This window comes from Callorhinus ursinus, unplaced genomic scaffold (genome assembly GCF_003265705.2).
Source record: "Callorhinus ursinus isolate GAN/ISIS: 27379988/994484 unplaced genomic scaffold, GSC_fseal_2.0 scaffold9, whole genome shotgun sequence".
NCBI classification, from domain to species: Eukaryota; Metazoa; Chordata; class Mammalia; order Carnivora; family Otariidae; genus Callorhinus; species Callorhinus ursinus.
The window spans coordinates 56,092,298-56,114,861 of record NW_027397071.1 but is presented as its reverse complement, the minus strand read 5'-3'; the positions used below and the strand labels follow the sequence as shown (position 1 = coordinate 56,114,861).

At 42.4% G+C, this 22,564-nt stretch overlaps 1 protein-coding gene across 2 annotated transcripts in view; it reads left to right on the top strand.

Annotated features, from left to right (window-relative positions):
• The window catches only part of C8A (complement C8 alpha chain), a 68,764-nt gene that overhangs the window by 13,965 nt on the left and 32,235 nt on the right, over window positions 1–22,564 (top strand). For both annotated transcript variants that reach the window (XM_073896676.1, XM_073896675.1), the window contains exons 2-7: window positions 2,469–2,571; window positions 7,360–7,504; window positions 8,482–8,629; window positions 12,557–12,746; window positions 15,014–15,214; window positions 17,120–17,360. In XM_073896676.1, coding sequence (XP_073752777.1) covers window positions 2,469–2,571; window positions 7,360–7,504; window positions 8,482–8,629; window positions 12,557–12,746; window positions 15,014–15,214; window positions 17,120–17,360 — 1,028 coding nt within the window. The remainder of the gene's footprint in view (window positions 1–2,468; window positions 2,572–7,359; window positions 7,505–8,481; window positions 8,630–12,556; window positions 12,747–15,013; window positions 15,215–17,119; window positions 17,361–22,564) is intronic.

Genomic DNA, 22,564 nt, shown 5'->3' with positions numbered 1-22,564 from the left:
ACCACAATGAGATACCACCTCACACCTGTCAGAATGGCTGAATTAAAAAACACAAGAAACAACAGGTGTTGGCGAGGATGTGGAGAAAAAGGAAGCCTTGTGCACTGTTGGTGGGAATGTAAGCTGGTATAGCCACTGTGGAAAATAGTTTGGAGGTTTTTCAAAAAACTAAAAATAGAATTACCATGTGATCCAGTAATTTCACTACTGGGTATCTATGCAAGGAAAATGAGAACAGTAATTCAAAAAGATATATGCACTCCTGTGTTTATTGAAGCATTATTTACAGTAGCCTAGATATAGAAGCAACTCAAATGTCCATCAATAGATGGATGAAGATGTTGTGTGTGTGTGTGTGTGTGTACACACACACACACACACACACACACACACACACATTGAAATAGAATGAAATCTTGCCATTTGCAACAACTGGGATGGATCTAGAAAATATGTTGCTAAGTGAAATAAGGCAGACAGAGAAAGACAAATACCATATTATTTCAGTGATATGTGACATTTAAGAAACAAAACAAATGAGGGGTGCTGGGTGGCTCAGTCAGTTAAGTGTCTGCCTTCGGCTTAGGTCATGATCCCAGGGTCCTGGGATCTAGCCCCGCATTGGGATCCCTGCTCAGCAGGGAGTCTGCTTCTCCCCCTCCTTCCTGCTCATGCTCTCTCTCACTATCTCTGTCTCTCAAATAAATAAAATATTAAAAAAAGAAACAAAACAAATGAACAAATTAAAAAAGGGAAAAAAAACTTTTTTAAAATTTTATTTTATTATGTTATGTTAATCACCATACATTACATCATTAGTTTTTGACGTGTATTCATTGTTTGCGTATAACACCGAGTGCTCCATTCCATACGTGCCTTCTTTAATACCCATCATTCATTGTTTCATTATTTGTGTATAACACCCAGTGCTCCATTCATACGTGCCCTCTTTAATACCCATCACCTGGCTAACCCATCCCCCACCCCCTCCCCTCTAGAACCCTCAGTTTGTTTCTCAGAGTCCATAGTCTCTCATGGTTTGTCTCTCCCTCTGATTTCCCCCCCTTCATTTTTCCCTTCCTACTATCTTCTCTCTCTCTTTTTTAACATATAATGTATTATTGTTTCAGGGGTACAGGTCTATGATTCAACAGTCTTACACAATTCACAGCGCTCACCATAGCACATACCCTCCCCAATGTCTATCACCCAACCACCCCCTCCCTCCCACCCCCCACCACTCCAGCAACCCTCAGTTTGTTTCCTGAGATTAAGAATTCCTCATATCAGTGAGGTCATATGATACATGTCTTTCTCTGATTGATTTATTTCGCTTGGCATAATACCCTCTAGTTCCATCCATGTCGTTGCAAACGGCAAGATTTCGAAAAAACAGACTCTTTTTTTTTTTTTAAAGATTTTATTTATTTGACAGAGAGAGACATGTTGAGAGAGGGAACACAAGCAGGGGGAGTGGGAGAGGGAGAAGCAGGCTCCCCACTGAGCAGGGAGCCTGATGCGGGGCTCGATCCCAGGACCCTGGGATCATGACCCGAGCTGAAGGCAGATGCTTAATGACTGAACCACCCAGGTGCCCCCAAAAAACAGACTCTTAAATACAGAGAACAAACTGGTGGTTGCCAGAGGGGAAGTAGTGGGGGAGGGGTGAAACAGATAAAGGGGATTAAAAGTACATTTATTTTGATGAGCACTGAGTAATGTATAGAATTACTGAATCATTATATTGTATGCCTAAAACTAATATAATCACCCATCAGGTGATGGGTAAGACTGTTGAATCATAGACCTGTACCCCTAATTATACTTGAATTTTAAAAATGGTAAAAAGAAAAAAAGATTAAAAAATTCAACATCTGATTGGCCCTAAATTAGAAGAAGGAACTCCTGCCACTTATAACAACATGGATGAACCTGGAGGACATTATGCTAATGAAGTAAGGTGGACAGAGAAAGCCAAGATTGCATGATCTCTCTTACATGTGGAATCCAAGAGTGTAACTCACAGAACTAGTGAGTAGGATGGGAGCTACAAAGAGGGACATGGGAAGTGGCGGTCAAAGTATAAAAATTTTCAGTTATAAGATGAATAAGTTCAGGGGCTCTAATGTATAATATGGTGACTACAGTTAATAGTACTGTACTGTGGGGGGACATTAGCTAAGAGAGTAGATCTCTAGATCTCACCAACACACACACACACAACTGTGTGAGGGCATCGCTGTATCAATTAGCTTGATTGTGGTAATCATTTCACAATGTATATTATACCATAACATCGTACATCTAAAACATATACAATTTTTGTCAGACCTCAACAATGCTGGGGAAAAGTGAATCTGTTTTCGATACCTTCATACTAAAAGATCTTTTTGAATTTATAACAAAACTAAAAACTATCATAATGAGAATTTTAAAAGTTGAAGCAGATGTCTCTCCCCTCTCTCTAGGAGAGTAAGTCGGGCTCTTCAGAGCTCGAGCTCCACAGCAGTTAGCTGCCAGCTCAGCAACTGGTCAGAGTGGACAGACTGCTTTCCATGCCAGGACAAAAAGGTAAGACATTCGTCACCAGTTTGGGGGCATTTGATATTTGAAAGGTGTACTAGGCATTTAAATGGAGATAAACAGGTCTATATATTTAGAGGTCTGGGGAGAAATCAGGTCTAGAAATAGGTATTTGGAAGCCATGGGAACATGATGGTGGAACTTTTTCTGATTTGGTTTATAAGCCATTATTGGGTGAGTCTGCAAAAGATATGTATGCTATGGCTTGTGTGCAGAGAGGTGGCCATTCAGACATGGGCCCACTGATCCCTGTGGCCTCTCTGGGTCCTGGTCAGTCTGCTGCCCTCCATTGATGGTCATTGAGAGGGGCTAATGACCTGTGGGGACCTGAGATAAACCAGACAATGTTCCTGAGGATTCTACTTTCGTGGCAAAAAGACTGACACACCCAATGAACAGGCATGAGTCTATCTTGCCCACCTACCTGGTTTTGAATAGTCCAAAATGGTCCCTAAGGCCAGTGGCATCTCAAGGAAAGAGGGACTTTGGGAGCACTCTGCTCTGCTAGAGAGGAGTATTAAAATCCTGATCTTGTTCAGGATCACTGGCTCATGGTGATGATAAAAGGCAGAATAACTTCTGTTTTATTACTATTTTAAAATCTCTACAGAAAACACATGACTTTACTGGATGCACCCAGGGTGGGATGGCTCCAGGCTCCCACCTCTCCCAGTTGGTAGACCACTGCCTAGACCATGTGTATTGGCACAGTACTGTCAAGTCTAAGCGTTTAAGCTCTTGATTCTTCAGTTTAGATTCTGGCTTTGCACCCTATTTGCTGTGTTACTTTGGGCATATAGTTTATCCTCTCTATGCCTCTGATTCCTCATCTATAAATGGAAATAATAGTACTTATAGCATAGAGTTATTATGAGCATTAAATGAGTAAGGTATGCAGAGTGTTTTCATGGCACCTGGCATACAATAAATGTTCAATAAATCTTAGCTGTTTTTATAATTACTATCTGTGTCCTTCTCTCCTTTCAACTCCCACTGCCTGAAGCAAGACCTGCTCTTCCCTCACCTGAGCTTCTGCAGAGCCGAACATGCTGGTGGTTCTCCTGCCTCCAGACCCACTCCTCAGATTCTGGGCTACTCTGTAAATGTTTGATGAGTTGTTCAAAATCAAATGGAATTCAAAATCATTACAGATGGAAACACAATTTGGACCTAGTTTATTCAGCTTCTAAGCCTGAAATTATTTATTCTGCCTCTCCTGTTTCTGAGATATGCCAAAGAATCCTAGACTGCACTGTGCAAAAATATCTAGCTCCCAAAATCTCTTCTTGCTTTGATATCCTATGTTAGTTTTCTGAATCTGCTGTAACAAATTGTCACAAACTGGGTTGCTTAAAACAACAGAAATGTATTCTCTCACAATTCGAAGGGCAGAAGTTTGTCAGGGCCACGCTCCCTCTGGAGGCTCTAGGGAAGAATCTGTTCTTTGCATCTTCTGGCTTCCGGTGACCATCGGCAATCCTTGACTTATGGCCAGTCTCTGTGCTCCCATCTCTGCCTCTGCGGCCACATTACCCCCTCCTCTTCTGTGTGTCTCCTTTGTGTGTCTGTGTTAAACCTCCCTCTGCCTTCCCCTTATAGGGACACTGTGATGACGTTTAGGGCCTACCCAGATAATCCAGTGTAATCTCTTCATTTCAAAAACCTTAATAATATCGGCAAAGACCCTTTTTCCAAATAAGGTAACATTTACAACTTTCAAGGACTAGGACTTGATTTCTTTGCATGGCCATCATTTAATTTATTATACATCCAAAACTATATATTTTTTTCTCACGTGTTACAGTTTAGATAGCAGATGGCACAGGTGAATGGTTTACTATTTAAATCGGAATTGAATTACTTCCTTCGTGACTCAAAAACACACGTGATCCTTAAAATCATTAAATTCTGTTAATTACTTAAGTGAAAGACCACCCCTAATTTCTTCTTATTAATATGTTTTTTCCCCCCCTCTCAAAATCACCCAAACAAAGATGTGCATTTCTGGAAAGAAACATTATCGACTAGCTAGAAAAGAAAATTATGTCTTAATGATACCAACAGAGGCGCCAGCACAGAGAAGTCCCTACGGGAACATGTGCACCAACCTCTCTGCAGTGCAATGTCTTCATTATTTGATAACAACCCAGAAAATGGGGAGTTGGTGGGAATGAACCTCGTGTCTGCACCAGCATTCCAATACAGAAACCACAAGAACGTTAAGTAATTTACTCAGTGACACACAGACTGTAAGCAGCAGAACTGGCATTCCAACCCAGCTTAAAATGGGATTCAGAATAGTACTTAACCTCCTCAACTTGTGAGGATTAAATGAGATAAAGAATGTGAAGTGTCCAGCCATTAGCAAGCACTCAATAAATGGTAGCTACCATCACCATCATATTGGTAACTGCAGGTCTTAAAACTCTGGTGAACATTAAGAAGAGTGAGGAGACTCGGCTTTACGCTGGTGTGCTGAGCACTTCTTTATGTGCTGCATCTTGGCAAGATGTGGAAAGAGAATGAAAATATCCTAATATTCCTGTATTGACCGTTAATTATAATCTCTTCCCATTGACTTTACAATCTTATTAACTGGAAGGCAGGAAAGGCAAATGGACAGGCTTGCTCTTCACCTTTTTTTGCAGACCTCTCTGTCTCTTTACTAATGAGCAGTTGTGGAGGCAGAAGTAGGCCAGAAGAGAGAGAGGGCGCAGCTGCATTGCTCTACACGCACCCACTGGAATCAGCTGGAGAAGACTCCACTGATAATGATGGGGACACCACTTCTGTTCACTGAGCACCAATAACATGCCAGACACAGGGCTGGGTGCTTTCCCCACACATTCTCCCACTCAGTTCTCACAAAACCCTTTCAAAGTGAGGGGTCATCACATCCATTTTATATATTAGAAAACAGGAACTCAGAAAACGTAAGTGGCTTGCTCATGGTGAGTTGGTAAGTGACTCTGGGATCTGAACCCAGTCGGTCTAAATTCTCATGCTCATGCTCTTGCACCTACAGGACACAGGTGAAAGAATCATTAGTAATTGCCAATTACTGAGGTCATCTCGGGTGACCACCTCATTTTAACAGATTTGGAAACTAAGGCACGAAGTACCAGGCACTGATACTTTATACAGCAAGTAAGAAATAGATTCAGGAATAAACAAACAAACAAACAAAAAGCACCAGACCTATAAATACAGAGAACAAATTGATAGTTGCCAGAGAGGCGGGGGTGGGGGAGATGGGTAAAATGGGTAAGGGGAATGGGATATACAGGCTTCCAGTTATGGAATAAGTAGACCACAGGGATGGAAAGTACAGCACAGGGATGCAGTCATTGGTACTGTAACAGCACTGTATGGTGATAGATGGGAGCTATGCTCGTGAACATATTATAACATAGAGAAGTTGAATCATTCTGTTGTACAACTGAAATTAATGTACTATTGTGCACCAACTATACAAAGAAAGAAAAGAAAAGAAATGAAATGAGAGTTAGGCTAAGAACTCATTTTCCTTATTGCTCAAACCATTGCTTGCCTACTTCATTATGAACAATCTTAAAGGAGGAGCTTGTGGGCTGATCCAAAGCAAGAGGCAGCAGAAAATATGGCGCTGCAAATTCCCTCTTGCACACTCTGCATGGAGCTCTCCATACGTTTCCTATTATTATCTATTTTATCTCCTCAAGTAGACTCTAAGCTTCTTGAAGGTGGGAGCAGAACCTATTTCTCCGAATAGCCTAGTGTTCAGCTTCTTCCTTCTACATTAGTGCCCGAAGCGGTATACCATATAGAAAGCAGTATCGTGAAACCATAGAGCTCCAAGACTGGTATGCATTTTTATTCCTTCTGTCCTTCTTTGAACAAGTATTTGTTCATGTGCAGTCAAAGCTGGACCCAGGGACTCGGACGACATCTCTAGCTCTTGGATGGGCTGTTTCTACATAGAGATCCACTTGATGCCCAGCGTTCCCAGCAACTTCAGCAGAAAAAAATGTCTTTTCCAATAGTTCTGAAAGAAATCTTCAGAGAGAATAATGATTGCCCTAAGGTTGAGTCATGAACCAATCCCTAAACCAATCATTGCAACGTGGCAGATATGGTGCCCTGGTTGGCCCGGCCTAGTTCATATCCACCCATTCCCATGACTTGGGGGGTGGGATCATCCTCACCTGAACCATAGAGATATGTCCCAAGGAAAGAGAGGATGACATGACCAGAAGAAATGGTACAGAGGGAAAGCAACAAACATCTTATAAAAGTGCCTCCTGCATAGACCATAGATCAGGTGTCAAATGTATGAAGCCAAATAAGACATGTCATCCTTTCGCCACTCCTCCCCCATATGCAAACTGTTCTTTAACTACTGAGGAAGGTAAATAAATAAGTAGACCAGGGATCACAACCTTATATGACAAGTGAGAGGAGAGAAGGAGGCACAGGGAACTCTAGAATAGGTAGAGGAGGTGCATTATGAATCGTGAAAGATGAACGGGTACTAACTGGTTGAAGGTCGGGGGGAGAAGGTCCTTCAAGCAAGGTCTTTCATTTGATCTTTGGAGGCCCTATTCAATATTCCTGCTGGTGACTGTGCCACCTCTGGCTGAACACCACAATTGAGGAACACTTATCCCCTCAAAAGACAGCTTTTTAGGCAGCTCTCAATCATTAGACAGTTAGTCCTTATGTTGAGCTGAGACCTGCCTGTACAAATCTTGTTTGATTGATAGACAATGAACGTGTTTGGTTCAAAATCCAATTTAGTACCGATACCGGAACCTCCTGCAGCCAAACAAGTTTGGGGGAACCATGTGCAGTGGCGATGTCTGGGATCAAGCCAGCTGTCGCAGTCCCACAGCTTGTCTAAGGCAAGCACAGTGTGGACAGGATTTCCAGTGTAAGGAGACAGGTGAGTAGCATTCCAGCGGGATAACAGCTGCACCCTGGCAGACTGAATGTGCAAAACAGTCACCCAGGAGCTTGTTAAAGTGCTGACTCCTCAGCCCTTCCCCAGAAGTTGTCCTTCTGTAGGTTTGGGATGGGGCTCAGGAGCCTGCATTTTAAGCCAACCCAGTAGCCCAAGTAATTTTGATGTGAGTTTGAAGGAATATCTGTTGATTCGTTTAGAAAAGGTCCAATTCACTCATTCATCCATTCACTGAAAAAACACCAGCTGGGCATGTATGTGCTACCTGCTGAGCAGTGTGCTACCTGCTGGTGACCCCGAGATGAAAAGATAAAGTGCCTGACCTCGAGGTACTCCTTGTCTCTTTGGGAGAGAGACCTATGAGGAGTCGGTGGCCATACCGTGTGACAGCCAGTGTAATGGGCATAGGCCCACGGTCCAATGGCCCTCTCTAGCAGGGGATGCCCAAATCTGTGTTGGGGAGTCAGAACAGGCTTTAAGGTGGCACTTGAGCGGAGACTTAGAAAGTAGCAATGAATTTGCTAGGAGAAAGGATGTGCAAACACACACAGGGACTTAGGGACTGGCAATAAGTGTTGGGAAGAGAGGCAGGGGATGGGTCCAGTAGAGTACTGGGGACCAGACTGTGGCGTTTGGAAGAATGGGAATGGGAGCCACAGAATGATATAGGGCAGGGGGATGACGTGGCCAAGCTGACATTTAGAAAGATCACAGGAGCTGCCACGTGGGGGAATTTGAGAGGGGAGCCTACTGCAGGGCCTGAGCTGGGGGTGGGGCTCCAGATGGGAGACAGAAAGGCTGGAAGGAGGGCAGAGGCAATGAGGATGGAGAGATGATCATGGAGAGGGGTGAGGGGCTGTTTCAGAAGTGGGATGGATTGAGCGACTCTAGATGCAGGTCACGGGGAGAGGGTGGAGTCTGGGAGGCTCTAGAAGCATCCACAGCCTCTTCTCTCTCAGGTCGCTGCCTGAAACGCCACCTTGTGTGTAACGGAGAGAGGGATTGTCTTGATGGCTCTGACGAGGATGACTGTGAAGATGTCAGGGTCCCTGAAGATGACTGCAGACAATATGACCCCATTCCAGGGTCAGAGAATGCAGCCTTGGGGTGAGTCCTGCCCTCGGGCTGTTTGGGAGCAGGGAATGGTTGCTCTTCAATCACGAGTATTATTTTGAGGACAGAAGCGGGTCTTTGTGCAGTGCGTCCAGTGAGGCAGCTCTGTCTCCCTGAGGTGGCATATTGGTCCACTCAGGCTACTATGACAAAATGCCACACACTGGGTGGCTTATAAGCAACAGACATTTATTTCTCATAGTTCTAGAGGCTGGAAGTCTGAGGTCAAGGTGTTGGTGGGGTTGGCTTCTTCAGAGGCCATTCTCCTTGGCTTGTCAATGGCCTTCCTTCTGTGTGTGTCTGGGTCCTAATCATTTTACATTTTTTAAAGATTTTATTTATTTGAGAGGGAGAGAGCAAGAGAGAGCAGAGGGAGGAGCAGAGGGAGAGAGAGAGAGAGAGAGTCTCAAGCATATTCCTCTCTGAGCACGGAGCCCCGTGTGGGGCTCCTTCTCATCATGACCCTGAAATCAAAACCTGAGCTGAAATCAAGAGTCAGATGCTTAACCGACTGAGCCACCCAAGCACCCTTTTCCTCCTCCTCCTCCTCCTTCAAGATTGATTTATTTTAGAGAGAGAGAGAGCGCGGGGGGATGCTTAACCAAATAAACCACCCACGCACCCCTCCTCCTCCTCCTCCTCTTCTTCTTCTTCTTAAGGTTTTTTAATTTTAGAGAGCGAGCGAGCGAGCGAGCGTGTGAGCACAGAGAGGGCAGAAGAAGATGGAGAATCCTTAAGCAGACTCCCTGTTGAGGGTGGAGCCCAACATGGGGGCTCAATCCCAGGACCCCAAGGTCATGACCTCAACCAAAATCCAGAGTCAGCTGCTTAACTCACTGAGCCAACCAGGCACTCCTAATCTCTTCTTATGAGGACACCAGTCATATTGGGTTAGGGCCCACTCTAATGGCCCCATTTTAACTCAATTACCCACATAAAGACCCTCTCACCAAAATACAGTCAAATTCTGAGGTTTTGGGGTCCAGGACTTCAACATCTAAATGTTTAGGGGGACACAATTCAGCCCCTAATACTAATAAAAGGGGATTTTTTTGACTTTGAAAGTGACTGTGGGATAAACAGAGTAGAAGCATGAAATAGTGAGGTGTTAACTTGAGAAAAAGAATTTCCTCCTTACTGGCAAAAAGATCACAGACCATGACCTTGCTCTCATGTGATTCCAAGGAGCATTTAAATATATTTCCTGAGTGTGCTTTGCCCAAACTGGACAGCAGGTTGGCCCCACCTCCACTCCCAATAGCTGACACTTCGATGGTTTTTCATTCTGCTCAAGATCTCAGAAGTCTTTTTCCTGGTGTCTTTTTTATTTTTTTTAATTTAAGCATGTTCTAGTTTTTAAATTTTTATTTATTGCTATAGAAGTAATACCTGTTTGAGGTAAAAACCAAAAGCCTTCCTTCGCCCTCCTCAACCTGCACTCTATCCAGTCACCCCCTCTCACTTCCCTCCCTGGAACTGACCCCTGTCAACAGTTTGGTGTAGGACTTTCAGATCATGTAAACAATGCACTGACAATATACACTGTATGGAAGATATGCCTATATGTGTTGTGCATGACAGATATATTTTACATAAATGTGATTGTACTACACATATTGTGTCTAACTTGCTTTTTTTTTTACTTAATAATATATTTTGAAGATTTCCCCCCATATTTTCTATTCTTTTTCTAAGCAACATGGTGTTCTATAACAGGGGTCAGCAAACTATGGCCTAAAGGTCAAATTCAGTCTGTTGCCTGTTTTTGTAATTAAAGTTTTATTGGGATGCAGCTTTCACCCCGCAGTGATGGGAGTTGAGTATTTGCAACCAATACCTATGGCCTGTAAAGCCTAACATATTTAATATCTGGCCCTTTATAAAAAAAAATGTTGCTGACTCTTCTCCCATAGCAAACTACATGAAAATTTATTTGACTACTTCCTATTGAAAGATAATTAGATTGTTCCCATTTTTTTCCTTTTATAAACAATGCTACAACGAACATCCTTGCACATTATCTTTGTACATGTATTTCTGCATAGATTTCCAAAAAGTGGAATTTCTCTATATCTTTTCACTTTCACTGGGCCTTCTGCAATCAGCTTTTCTAAAGATACATAGGCTTAGTAACCTTTTATGCTTAGAGGTTACAGTATAATCTTAGAACTAATTATTCCTTTGAGTTTTTGTCTGGCCCACCAGAGAGCCTATATTGATAAGCCAAAGGCAGAAACATGTTCAATGGGCAAAAAGACAGAAAGGTAAGGGGCAAAGTAAAGGGAAGGAACCCAGATTTTGGTGTCAAAAAAAGTTAGCTGTGACTATAGGCAAATTACCTAATTTTTCTGAGCTTCAATTTCTGCACTTGCAAGATTGTCATGGGGTTGAAAGTTAATGTATGCTAAATGTCTGGTAGAGTGTGTATTCAATTCACGATAGCTATTACTACATCACTTCCATTAATATGAAGAAAGAGATGGAGAGAAGAGGTGAAGAAGGAAGGTAACATACCTTGAATTTCTACTATATGCCAGGTACTCTATAATTATCCATTTATTCCTTCAAGGCAGGTTTTATTCATAGTTAACCCCCTGCTCATCTTCTGCCTTTGTGCCTTTTCATGGAGGGAATGAGCAAATATGACAAATGCTATGCCAAGGGTAATCACTGAATGCCATGTGAATACAGAGGAAGGAACAACTATCTGTCCAGGATAATCAAAGAAGGTCAGATAGAGGGGGCAATGTCTGAGTTGGGTTTTAAAGGCTGAATAGGAGTTTGAGAGGCAGAGACAAGCAATCATTTTATTATCTATACCATAAGAGCCTTTGATTGTTAGTCCTTGGATCTCTTAGCCAAATCAAAATGCTTTTATTTAACCTTCTCTTTTTTAGAAAATTAAAGCTGTATTTCACCTGTGTAACACTGTGCTTAAATATAGTTCACCCATCTATAGCCTAAAATGCAGTTCCTGGGCAGATAGATGAGATATGCCCCAGAGGGGGAAGCAAGGGAAAGTATTTCTGGAAGGGTACTGGGCTAGAGGAGAGGAGGTATCATTTTTGGAGTGCCTAATATGTGCTACAACTTTACTTCCATTTTACTTTAATACTCTCATTTAGATGTCACAAAAACCATGAGAAGTAGTTTTATTATGTCCATTCTTCAAATGAGGAAAACGAGCTTCAGAACGCATCTAGAATATGTCCAGATTCACACAGCTAGTATGTGACAGAGCTAGAAATTAAACAGGAGTCTCCATGATTTCCAAATTGCACCCTCTGACATTCCATGCCTCCTTGGAGATAATGGCCTTTCTGAGGATTAGAGTCTCAGCTTAGCACTGAGAGTCAATATGTCCAATCTATTTTTTACCCGCAGAGCCTTTTTCTGAAACAGTACAAACAAAAACAACAACAGTAATGTTTATTCAGTACTTAATATATGCTAAGTACTTTCTGGTTCCTTTCCATGTTGTAAGGCATTTCGCTCTCTGAGGGCAGTAGTATTAACTGCTTTTCACAAATGACTAAACTGAGGCACAGAGAAGTTAAATGATTTCCCCAAGGTCACACAGCTAGGTGTGGCAGAGCTGGGAAATGGGCTCTGTGCTTGGAGTTTTGATAATTGTGCATATTCTTTGTAACTCACACAACAAATTTTAAGGAGTGCCTTCTCTATGGAAGCACCGTTCTAGGTGCTGATGGAGCTGTCAAGGGGAACCTGGGGGCCTGGCTGAGCCCACTCAGGTTTCCAGTGTTATCCAAAGTGGAGTTTCAGGTACTTTGAGGAACCCTAGAGGTTCACAGAACATAGTTCTAGAAGCTGCTGCTCGGCCCAACAATAACATCTTCCAGAGGATGCTATTTTTGCCTTTCCAGTGCTCTCTCCCAGAAGGTGCCTGCCTTTTTGATTTAGGTACAATATCCTGACCCAGGAAGAAACTCAGAGTGTGTACGATGCCAGGTATTATGGGGGCCAGTGTGAGATGGTATACAACGGGGAATGGAGGGAGCTTCGCTATGACCCCGCCTGTGAGCATCTCTACCACGGAGAGGATGAGAAGTACTTCCGGAAACCCTACAACTTCCTCAAGTACCACTTTGAGGTAAGTCTGCACAGGGTGCTCACAGGCCACTGTAGGGTGGGGGTGGGGAGGGAGAGAGGCCTGTTCCTGGAGATGGACTCCTAACTTTGGAAGATTCTATTTCCTGGAGGGCTTGCCAGTGGCTGAAGGTCCCTTTACATCTGCCCCTATACATGCTTGGTGCTGAAGGGCACTGACAGGCAAGGGCAGGGCCAACGAGAGGCCAACAGAGTGTGACCATCCACCTGCCACATCTTGGCTCCATTCCATAATCAGTGAAAACAGATTCGAGGTCCAGTTCTCTGGGCTGCTAGTCAGAAGACCTAGTTCAAGTCGTGCTGTGTTAGACTCTAAGTATTTGAGACCTTGAGCAGCTCCCTGCCCCTCCCTGGGCCCAGCTTCCCAGCATGTAAATTGGGGGTTAGGAGAGGAGGTAGCTGGGCAGTTTTCTGAGCCCAAGGCCCCTGTTTCACCGAGAGCAGCTGCCTACTGATCATCTCCTTTCTTGCTGTGTTTCAAAGTTCCAGTCTAGTTGGCGCAGTGTTACATTAGTTTCAGGTGCACAAAACACCTCCGCACAACACCCCTTGCGCATCGTAAGTGTCCTCTTAATTCTCATCACCTGTTTCACCCATCCTCCCCCACCCCCTCTGGCAACCACCTGCTTGTTCTCCGTATTTAAGAATCTTTTTTGGTTTGTCTCTTTCTTCCTCTGTGCATTTGTTTTGTTTCTTAAATTCCACATTATGAGCGAAATCACATGGTGTTTGTCTTTTCTCTGATAACTTTCCTTATTTGTCTTTTCTCTGATAACCTTCCTATCTTGGTTTTCCATATGGGATTTTGTTTACAGAAAGGGTTCTGCTGTTGAGAAGCGCTTGCAAAATGCTGTGGATCCCTAAATTCTCTCCATCTCTAAAATTCTGTGCTCTCCTGGGCACTCGGAGCCTCCCATGGCTCATGACCAGCTCCAGAGCCTACTCCCGACCACTCCTTTCTGTAACCCTCCCCCACTCTGGGTGAGATGTCCACACTGACAGCTTCACCAGATGCTCACCGTGCACCAGATTGCATACTTCTACACAAATCCTCTCATTTGATCCTCACAACAACACAATGAGGTAGATATTATCACTGCCCCATTTTAGATAGGAAAAAGACCGAGAGACTCTGAGGGATAAAGTGTCAGGCCCAAAGGTCTACTGCAGTAGGTGGCAGAGACAAGATTCAAATCCAGATCTAGCTCAATGGAGCCCCGGCTCTATGTCCTTTAGAAGGGAAAACAATTACACACATTATATCCATATAGCCATATGCATTCTATCTTTACAGACAGATGGCAGGATCCAAGGATTCTGAACAATTATTAGTCACATCCCCCCTCCCTCAACTTTCTCAAGAGAAAAATACTGACAATAGGACAAGGCCAGGCTTATGGTTTCCCCCCCTCTCCCCGCCCAGCTTCCACCGCTGCTATCAGCCTCTGGTAAGCCGAGCTGGAAGACACAGACAATGCCATTTCCCTAACCTTGAGGATGGTCTGGCGCTTACGTGTCCAGCAAGATAGACTAGGCTATGCTGTGGCAACAAAGGATTATGAAATCTCAGTACTTTAAAGCAACAATGCCCTAAGCTATGCATCCATCCCAAGGTGGAAGGAGCACTCATCATCACAGACACTTGGGACCCAAACGAATGGAGTCTCCATCTCAACACATGCTCTCGTGATTGCCGAGTGAACCACTCGTGTGCTCTTAAGCCTTGTTCTCTCAGCTCAGACCAGGCACAAGACCACGCCTCCATTCAAGCTGGCAGAGACATGCAATGCTACCATGTGCCTGGAATGAAATAACCCTGCATTTGTGGGCAGCACGAGAGCATACCTCTGCCTAGAGCTCCCACTACCTGTTCGGCTTCCTTGCCCCTTTCCTCCCAGATCCACACCCGGGCGTGGCTTTCTGGATGTCTCCATTGCAGAGAAGGGTGACCTTCTCTACAGGAAGGATAAGTCAGCTGGAAAAAAAATCTGTACTCGGAACAATACAGCATTTTATCAGAATCATGAGTGTGTGTATTTAAATAAATATTTTAGCACTGCCATTAAGCAACAATTAAACTAACTGCTGTATTTTCGGTATTTTAGTGAGTGAGCCTGGAGTAGCCTTTTAAAATAATTATTGATAAGAATCTGCTTTGTGATATTTTACAGAGCAAAGATTTAAATATTAAGCACAAATTGGAATATAACTCTGTGTGCACAAAGCTAACATCTGTTTGCTTCTTTTCAGGCCCTGGCAGATACTAGACTCTCCTCAGAGTTGTACGATGATGCACGTGACCTTCTTTCTAAAGTAAAAAATGACAAGTCTGTGTCAGCCGGAGTAACTGTTGGTGTGGGCCCCATACGCAGCCCTGTAACACTGGACGTGGGTGTATCTGGGTCACGAGACTCTTCGTTCTTGAATGAGTTAAACAAGTATAATAAGAAGGTATTAAAGCATAATGCCTGTGTCAAACAGTATTCCATAATCTTAAACTGAACATGCATTACCTTAATTGCATTAAAAAGTACAGTAGTAATTGAACCTGCATTTGCTTGTGTAATTGGAAATGTCTGATCAGTGGTAATCATGTTTGTTTTTCTTATTACGCTTTTGCACACAGAATCATCACAAAGGGAGTAAAATTGAATGATAATAGTAGAACTCTTATCGCCTCACCCCATTCTTTTTCATGGTTACCTGGAGCAAACAGGGAAATACTTAGAATAGTAATGTCTTAAAGAGAAAGCCAGGCCCTGTAAACCCTGTAGGTTGGGAAGAATTTCAAAGCAAGCCTTGCTTTTCGGAAAAGATTGGAGGACTGGTATGCTCTGTCAATCATTCATTGATTCATCAAACACTCATCACTAACTTCCTATTAACCTGAGCAACCAGGCAATGCTTCCTTGAGGAAGGGACATCCACCTAAACTGTGTTCTAAAGACTAGTACAGGTTGTCCCGATGAAGGGAGGTGGGAGTCAGCCAAGGGTATTCTAGGCCTGGGAAACAGCAGTATGTAAAGTCCTGGGGATGACAGGTGGCCTCACACTACGTTGGGACTGCAAGGCCTTCAACCAGCTGACGCACAGGGTGGGAAGAGAACGTAGGGAGTGATGAAGATGGAGAAATCGCCAGGGGCCCAGAGAAATATTTACTGAATTGTTTCAGAATTTACCAAAATGCCTCAACAATATTGATGCCAGCACTGTGGGTTTAGCTGGGGCCCCAAAAATTATTCTGGATGATGAAAATACAGTTATGAAAATTAACTTATTCAACAAATATAAATTTCCATTCTGGAGATTTGCCATCAAGTTAGCTATTGCTCTAAAGGGAAAGAATTGTTCTGAGATCTGGCTATTACATGGTCATGTGGACTTTTCTTGAAGCAGATGGTCTTTTCAAAATTTCACTATCACTTTGGATCAAGGTTTACTTGGAAGTAATGCCCATACACAATCCTCTTCCTCTTAATTTTTTTTTTTTTTTTTTGAGAGAGAGGGAGAGCTCAAGAGAGCCCGAGCAAGGAAGGGGCAGAGGGAAAGAGAGAGAATCCTAAGTGGGCTCCACGTCCAGCATGGAGCCCGATGTGGGGCTCGATCTCACAACCCTGAGACCATGACCTGAGCCAAAACCAAGAGTCGAATGCTTAAGAGACTAAGCCACCCATGCACCCCAATCCCATTCCTCTTGAACCAATCCAAAATTATTCCAGTTTTGTCTCTTTTTTATTATCTCAGGAGCTTGCTTTCCTTTTTTCCTTAATAGTACAAGATTACCACTAGAACATAAGCTCCATGATGGCAGGGGCCTATCTCATTCAAGATTATGTCCTCTGCTCCTGGCATAATGCAAGTGACTACAGGCTCTTACAGATACTTGTTCAGTAAGTTACATCAGTAGGTAAGGTTGGCATTTCATGTCATCAAAAATATTCCTAAGCATAATTGTGAGTGGATACCGAATACTTGTGCAGGAGGTTGCATCATGGAGTGTTGTTATTAGAGCAATTAGTGGAGGTGACAATGGACTGGGGGCAGAACACAGTGAGCAGCACCATGAAGCACATTGCAGGAACCAACCCAGATGAGAGTCGAGGAGAAGAGGACCTGAACAGGGGCAGTGGGAACAGAGATGCAGGCATGAGAGAGGCAGCCAGGCACACACTGGTGTTTCACTTATGCCTGTAAAATAAAATAATACAAATGCTCATGTGTTTACATGTAAATATATATATATATATATATATATTTCCCACAGCTACTAAATACTACCTTTCACATTATGTCATGTAGTAACATGTGCACTCTCTCTCTTCTCTTCCCTTATTCCATGGTGGTGGTTGCTGGCAGGAATATAACTTCCTGAGAATTTTCACAAAGGTGCAGACTGCTCATTTTAAGATGAGGAGGGACAATATTGTGCTGGATGAAGGCATGCTGCAATCATTAATGGAGCTCCCAGAGCAGTACAATTACGGCATGTATGCCAAGTTCATCAATGACTATGGCACTCATTACATAACGTCTGGATCAATGGGTGGCGTTTATGAATATATCCTGGTGCTTGACAGAGAAAAAATGGAATCACTTGGTAAGTAGGACAGAAGCTTTACGCACACAGTAGCCGATGCATATGCCAGGATGTGGTTTGCAGTTTTCTGAGCACTGACTATGAGCCATGTGTGATCTCATGGGGGACAACCGTGTAAGGTAACATACCTAATACTTGTGTAGGAGGTTGCATAGGGCAGTGCTGTAATTAGAGTGGGGAGACATGTGCAGGTGATAATGGACTGGGGGCGGAACAGGGGGAGGAGCACCAAGAAATATGTTGTAGTAAGCACTGCAGTTCAGAGTATTATTATTTACAGAGAACTGAGGTCCAGAAGGGTGAAATGATGTGCTAGGAAGCATCACAAACAGGATTTGAACTCAGACTTGTCTGGCTCCCCCAAACTATGTCTTCTATTTCACTACAGTTACCTCTTTGATAATAAACAATATTTGGGATTTTGTTATTTAAAATGTTAAAACTTATAGATTCTTAGTTAATGGAACTGCCATATAATCAGTCTGTGATGCTAGACACCCGGAGTCATCCAAGATTCCTCCTCCTTTACTCTGTAGATCTCAAAGAACCTTCAGTTCTGGCTCTGGAACGGCCCCCACTCCACCCCTCTCCTCCACCTTCCCTCCTACAGTGGTAGGCTGGGTTCCCACCTGTCACTTATCACTGCGTTGGCTCCGAAATCTAGGGGAAGGCTCACCTCTGCAACCCATTCTCAACAACTGCTCCCAGAATGATCTTTCTGCTTTACTGATACAGTGATATCACTTCTTTGTCTAAAATCCTGAATGCTTAAACTCCTTAGCATGGCATCAAGAGCCTTCATGGTCTCACTCAGAATGGTTAGAACAGTGATTCTCGAAGTGTGGATTTTAACTGCAGCATCAGTATCACCTGGGAACCTGTTAGAAATGTAAATTCTCAGGATCCCATCCCAAACCTACTAAATCAGAAACTGGTAAGAGGACCCAGCGGTCTGTGTCTTGACCAGCCGTCCAGGTGATTCTGATGCTCACGACAGTTTGAGAATGACTGACCTTGTCAATGAGTGAGTAGAAGGCTGAGAAATCTAACCATCCTTCAAAGCTAAATTAAACTTCCCAGTTTCAGGAAGTTTCCCTGACTACACCCACGCGTCCGTTTCTTTCCTTCAGCACATTCATGTAAATTCCACACTCTTTAATCTTCAAAAGATAATTTTCCAAATTGTAATATTTTTCTCATCTAGATAGCGAGATCTTTGAAAGCAAGAATTATGTCCAACACTTCTTTATCTCTTTAGCACTCAGCACAGCATTAAGTACATAGTGAATGTATAAAACAAGACATGGAGTTTGAAAGGGGGCATTAATTTAGATTCCTGATTAGGGTCATTCATTAATTCATCCATCTATCCATGTATTCATTCTTTTATAATTCAAATATCTCTTGACTCTCTATTATGTATTTGTGCTAGAGATACAATGGTAAGCAAATCGAAATATGGTCCCCACCCTCCTGCAGCAGAGTACTTCCTTCCTAATAGTAGGTCTTTTAAAATCAATGTATGGATCACAAACAACATCTTAAACAACAACAACAACAAAGGAGAGACTAGAGAATATCATAGAGGACTACAGGTAGTGAATAGAAGTTATTGCTTCAAGAAATTTTTTCCAGTTATACACGTATGGAGTCATGATACAAAACAAACAGTTTATGACAGGTCAATATAAAAAAGGAGTTTGAAAACCTTAATTCAAGTGGGTTTTTAAAGAATCATTCAAAAATGTAAGGAAGGAAGGAAACATGGTTAACATTTGTTGAGGACCTACTAGTTTACAGGTGCTGTTGCGCACATTCTCATTTTGTTTTCTTGACAACACTTGGAGGTTGGTATTATCCCAGTTTTAGCCCATAAATGCTGAGGCTCCTCAGGGAGGTTAATTACTTTGCCCAGAGCTGCAGGAAGCTGGCGTCAGAGCCCTGGACCTATGGTCTCTCCACCATGTGGTCCTGGGTAGAGCCTTTCATTTGGGCTCTGTCTTTGGTGTTGGATTACTAATTAATTGTCTGGGGTGTCTCATGGCCCCTCCTCTTTAAAATCTGTGAGGCAGAAATGGGCTTCCAATGTGGTTAATATTCAAAAGGAGCCCACCAACAAATTGTCCCAGGGATAATTACCTCAGCTCTGTTTATAGAAAACCATATGTCGATAATAGCACAATTTGCTATTTGTGAAGAGCTGATTTTCTATAAATCCGGAAAGTTAGTGTTGCTTTTCTATAAATATGGAAATGTGCTAATCATCACCTCATCTGCTGGAGACCGCTAATAAATCAGAATTCCATTTACATATTAACCTACAAAGAACAAAAATATCTACCTTCTTTCCCTTTGACAAATAGAATCATGCACACCCTTCTCTCCATATTTGATATTTGTCTAGTTTCTTCTTTGTCTGTCATCCTCCATCTCTCTTCCTCTTTGGGCACCTTTCTTTCTCTGTCTCTCTCTCTTTCCTCTTTGTTACGGTCTTTTTCTGTGTATCTTTGATCCATGTCAAATAATAATATTTATATTCTATAAAATGCTTGTTCCTAAGAAAGACCCTGTGTGGTGTATGTTCATGTCCTCAAAGAGACGGGCTTGGTGTAGAACGATTTAAGTGAATACACTGGTTGGTTTGCTCTGGAAGAATCTTTTGTCCTTGGGTTTGCCTCAGATCCTCTCTGGGTTCACCCCAGAGGATGCACAAGGCTGTTTTCTTCTCATGTATCCTTTAGCTAAAATGCTTCTCCCTCAAAGGCAGCATGAAACCACACATCAAAAATAAAAGGATGTCTTACAGTTTTCAGTGTATGGTCTTATAAAAGTCTCTGAAATGGTAGGACATTGATGAAAGAAATTGAAGAAGATACAAATAAATGGAAAGATAGTCTGTGCTCACAGATTGGAAGAATATTGTTAAAATGTCCATACTACCTACAGATACAATGCCATCCCTATCAAAATTCCAACAACATATTTTTCAGAGAACTAGAACAAATGATTCTAAAAATTGTGCAGAACCACAAAAGACCTTGAATAGTCAAAACATTCTTGAGAAAGAACAAAGCTGGAGACATCACACTCCCTGGTTTCAAACTATATTACAAAACTATAGTAATAAAAACAGTACGGTATTGGCATAAAAACAGACACACTGATCAATGGAACAGAATAGAAAGCCCAGAAATAAACCCACACATATATGGGCAATTAATTTACAGCGGAAGAGGCAAGAATAACCAATGGAGAAAGAGAATTCTCTTTAATAAACACTGTTGGGAAAACTGGACCATTGTTTTATACTATATACAAAAATCAACTCAAATGGTTTAAAGACTTGAATGTAAGCCCTGAACCATAAGACTCCTAGCAACTGGTCTTGGCAATATTTTTGGATCTGCCTCCAAAGGCAAGGGAAACAAATACAAAAAACAATTGGGACTTGGCCAACCTATAAAGCTTCATCTCAGTGAAGAAACCATCAACAAAATGAAAAGGTAACCTACTAAATGGGAGAAAATATTTGCAAATGATATATCTGATAAGGGGTTCATACCCAAAGTATATAAAAAACTGATGCCACTTAAGAACAAGAAAATAAAAAATCCAATTAAAAAGTGGGCAGAAAATATGAAGACATTTTTCTAGAGAAGATGTAGAGATGACCAACAGGCACATGAAAAGATGCTTGACATCACTAATTATTAGGGAAATGCAAATCAAAACCACAGTGAGATATCACCTTACAGCTGTCAGAATGGCCATTATCAAAAAGACATAAGGGTGCCTCTATCTTTTTTAGTTAGTATTTTCATTTTCTTTGTATAGATACTGAGTTGTGGAATTGCTGGATCATGTGGCATAACTCTATTTTTTGAGGAACCTCCATACTGTTTTTGCCTATTTGCCTTGTTTTGGTGAGAACATTTAAGTTTTATTCTTTTAGCAAGTTTCAATTACATGATACAGTGCTGTCAACTACAATCCCCATGTTATACATCAGAACTTATTCATCTTATAACTAAAATCTGTACTCTTTCAACACCTTCTCCTATTTCTCCCACCCTCACCTCTGGTAATCACTTTTCTGCTCTCAGTTTCTATGATGTTGATTTTTTTTTTTTTTTTTTGGCTCCACCATGCAGTATTTGTCTATGTCTGCCTTCTTTCTTTCTTTTTTCAAAAGATTTTATTTATTTATTTGATAGAGACACCCAGTGAGAGCAGGAACACAAGCAACGGGAGGGGGAGAGGGAGAAGCAGGCTTCCCGCCTAGCAGGGAGCCCGATGTGGGACTCGATCCCAGGACCCTGAGATCATGACCTGAGCTGAAGGCAGATGCTTAACGACTGAGCCACCCAGGCGCCCCTGTCTGCCTTATTTCACTTATCATGATGTCTTCCAGGTTCATCTATGTTGTCACAAATGACAGGATCTCCTTTTTAAAGGCTGGATAATATTCCTTTGGATATCTGTACCACATTTTCTTTATCCATTCATCTGTTGACTTACATTGTTTCCATATTTTGGCTAATCTGAATAATGCTGCTGTGAACATGGGAGTATAGATATATTTTCTAAATAATGATTTCATTTCCTTTGCATGTATTCACAAAAGTCAGATTGCTGGATATATAGGTAGTTCTATTTTTAATTTCTTGCGGCGCCTCCATTCTGTTTTCCGTGGTGGCTGTATGAGTTTACATTCCCACCAACAGCACACAGGGGTTCCCTTCATTCCACACCCTCACCTGCATTTGTGGTCACTTATCTTTTTGATAATAGATGTCCTAACAGGTGTGAAGTGATATCTCACTGTGGTTTTGATTTGCATTTCCCTGATGATGAGTGATGTTGAGCATCTTTTCATGCCTTTGGCTGTTTTATGTATCTTCTTACTTAATCTTCCAAAGATCTGTGCAAGAGGAGAGGTTTCCTTACTTCTACAGATGAAGGAAATGAGGCTGTAAACCTCTATCATTAGTAAATGAAAAATACATGAGTTATTTTGAGTTATAGTCCAGGCTTCCTTCCCTTTTATCCCAGCTGCCTTTGTCCAGAATCACAATCTGGGAATAATTCTGACTTCCTCCCTCTCTCCTCATACGTCTCATTATGTCCTCAGTACCTACCCGCTGGGCCTTCCGCTCCACTCCCTTGGCTGTTGCTCACCAGGTTATGCTGTGTTTTCTCTGCCA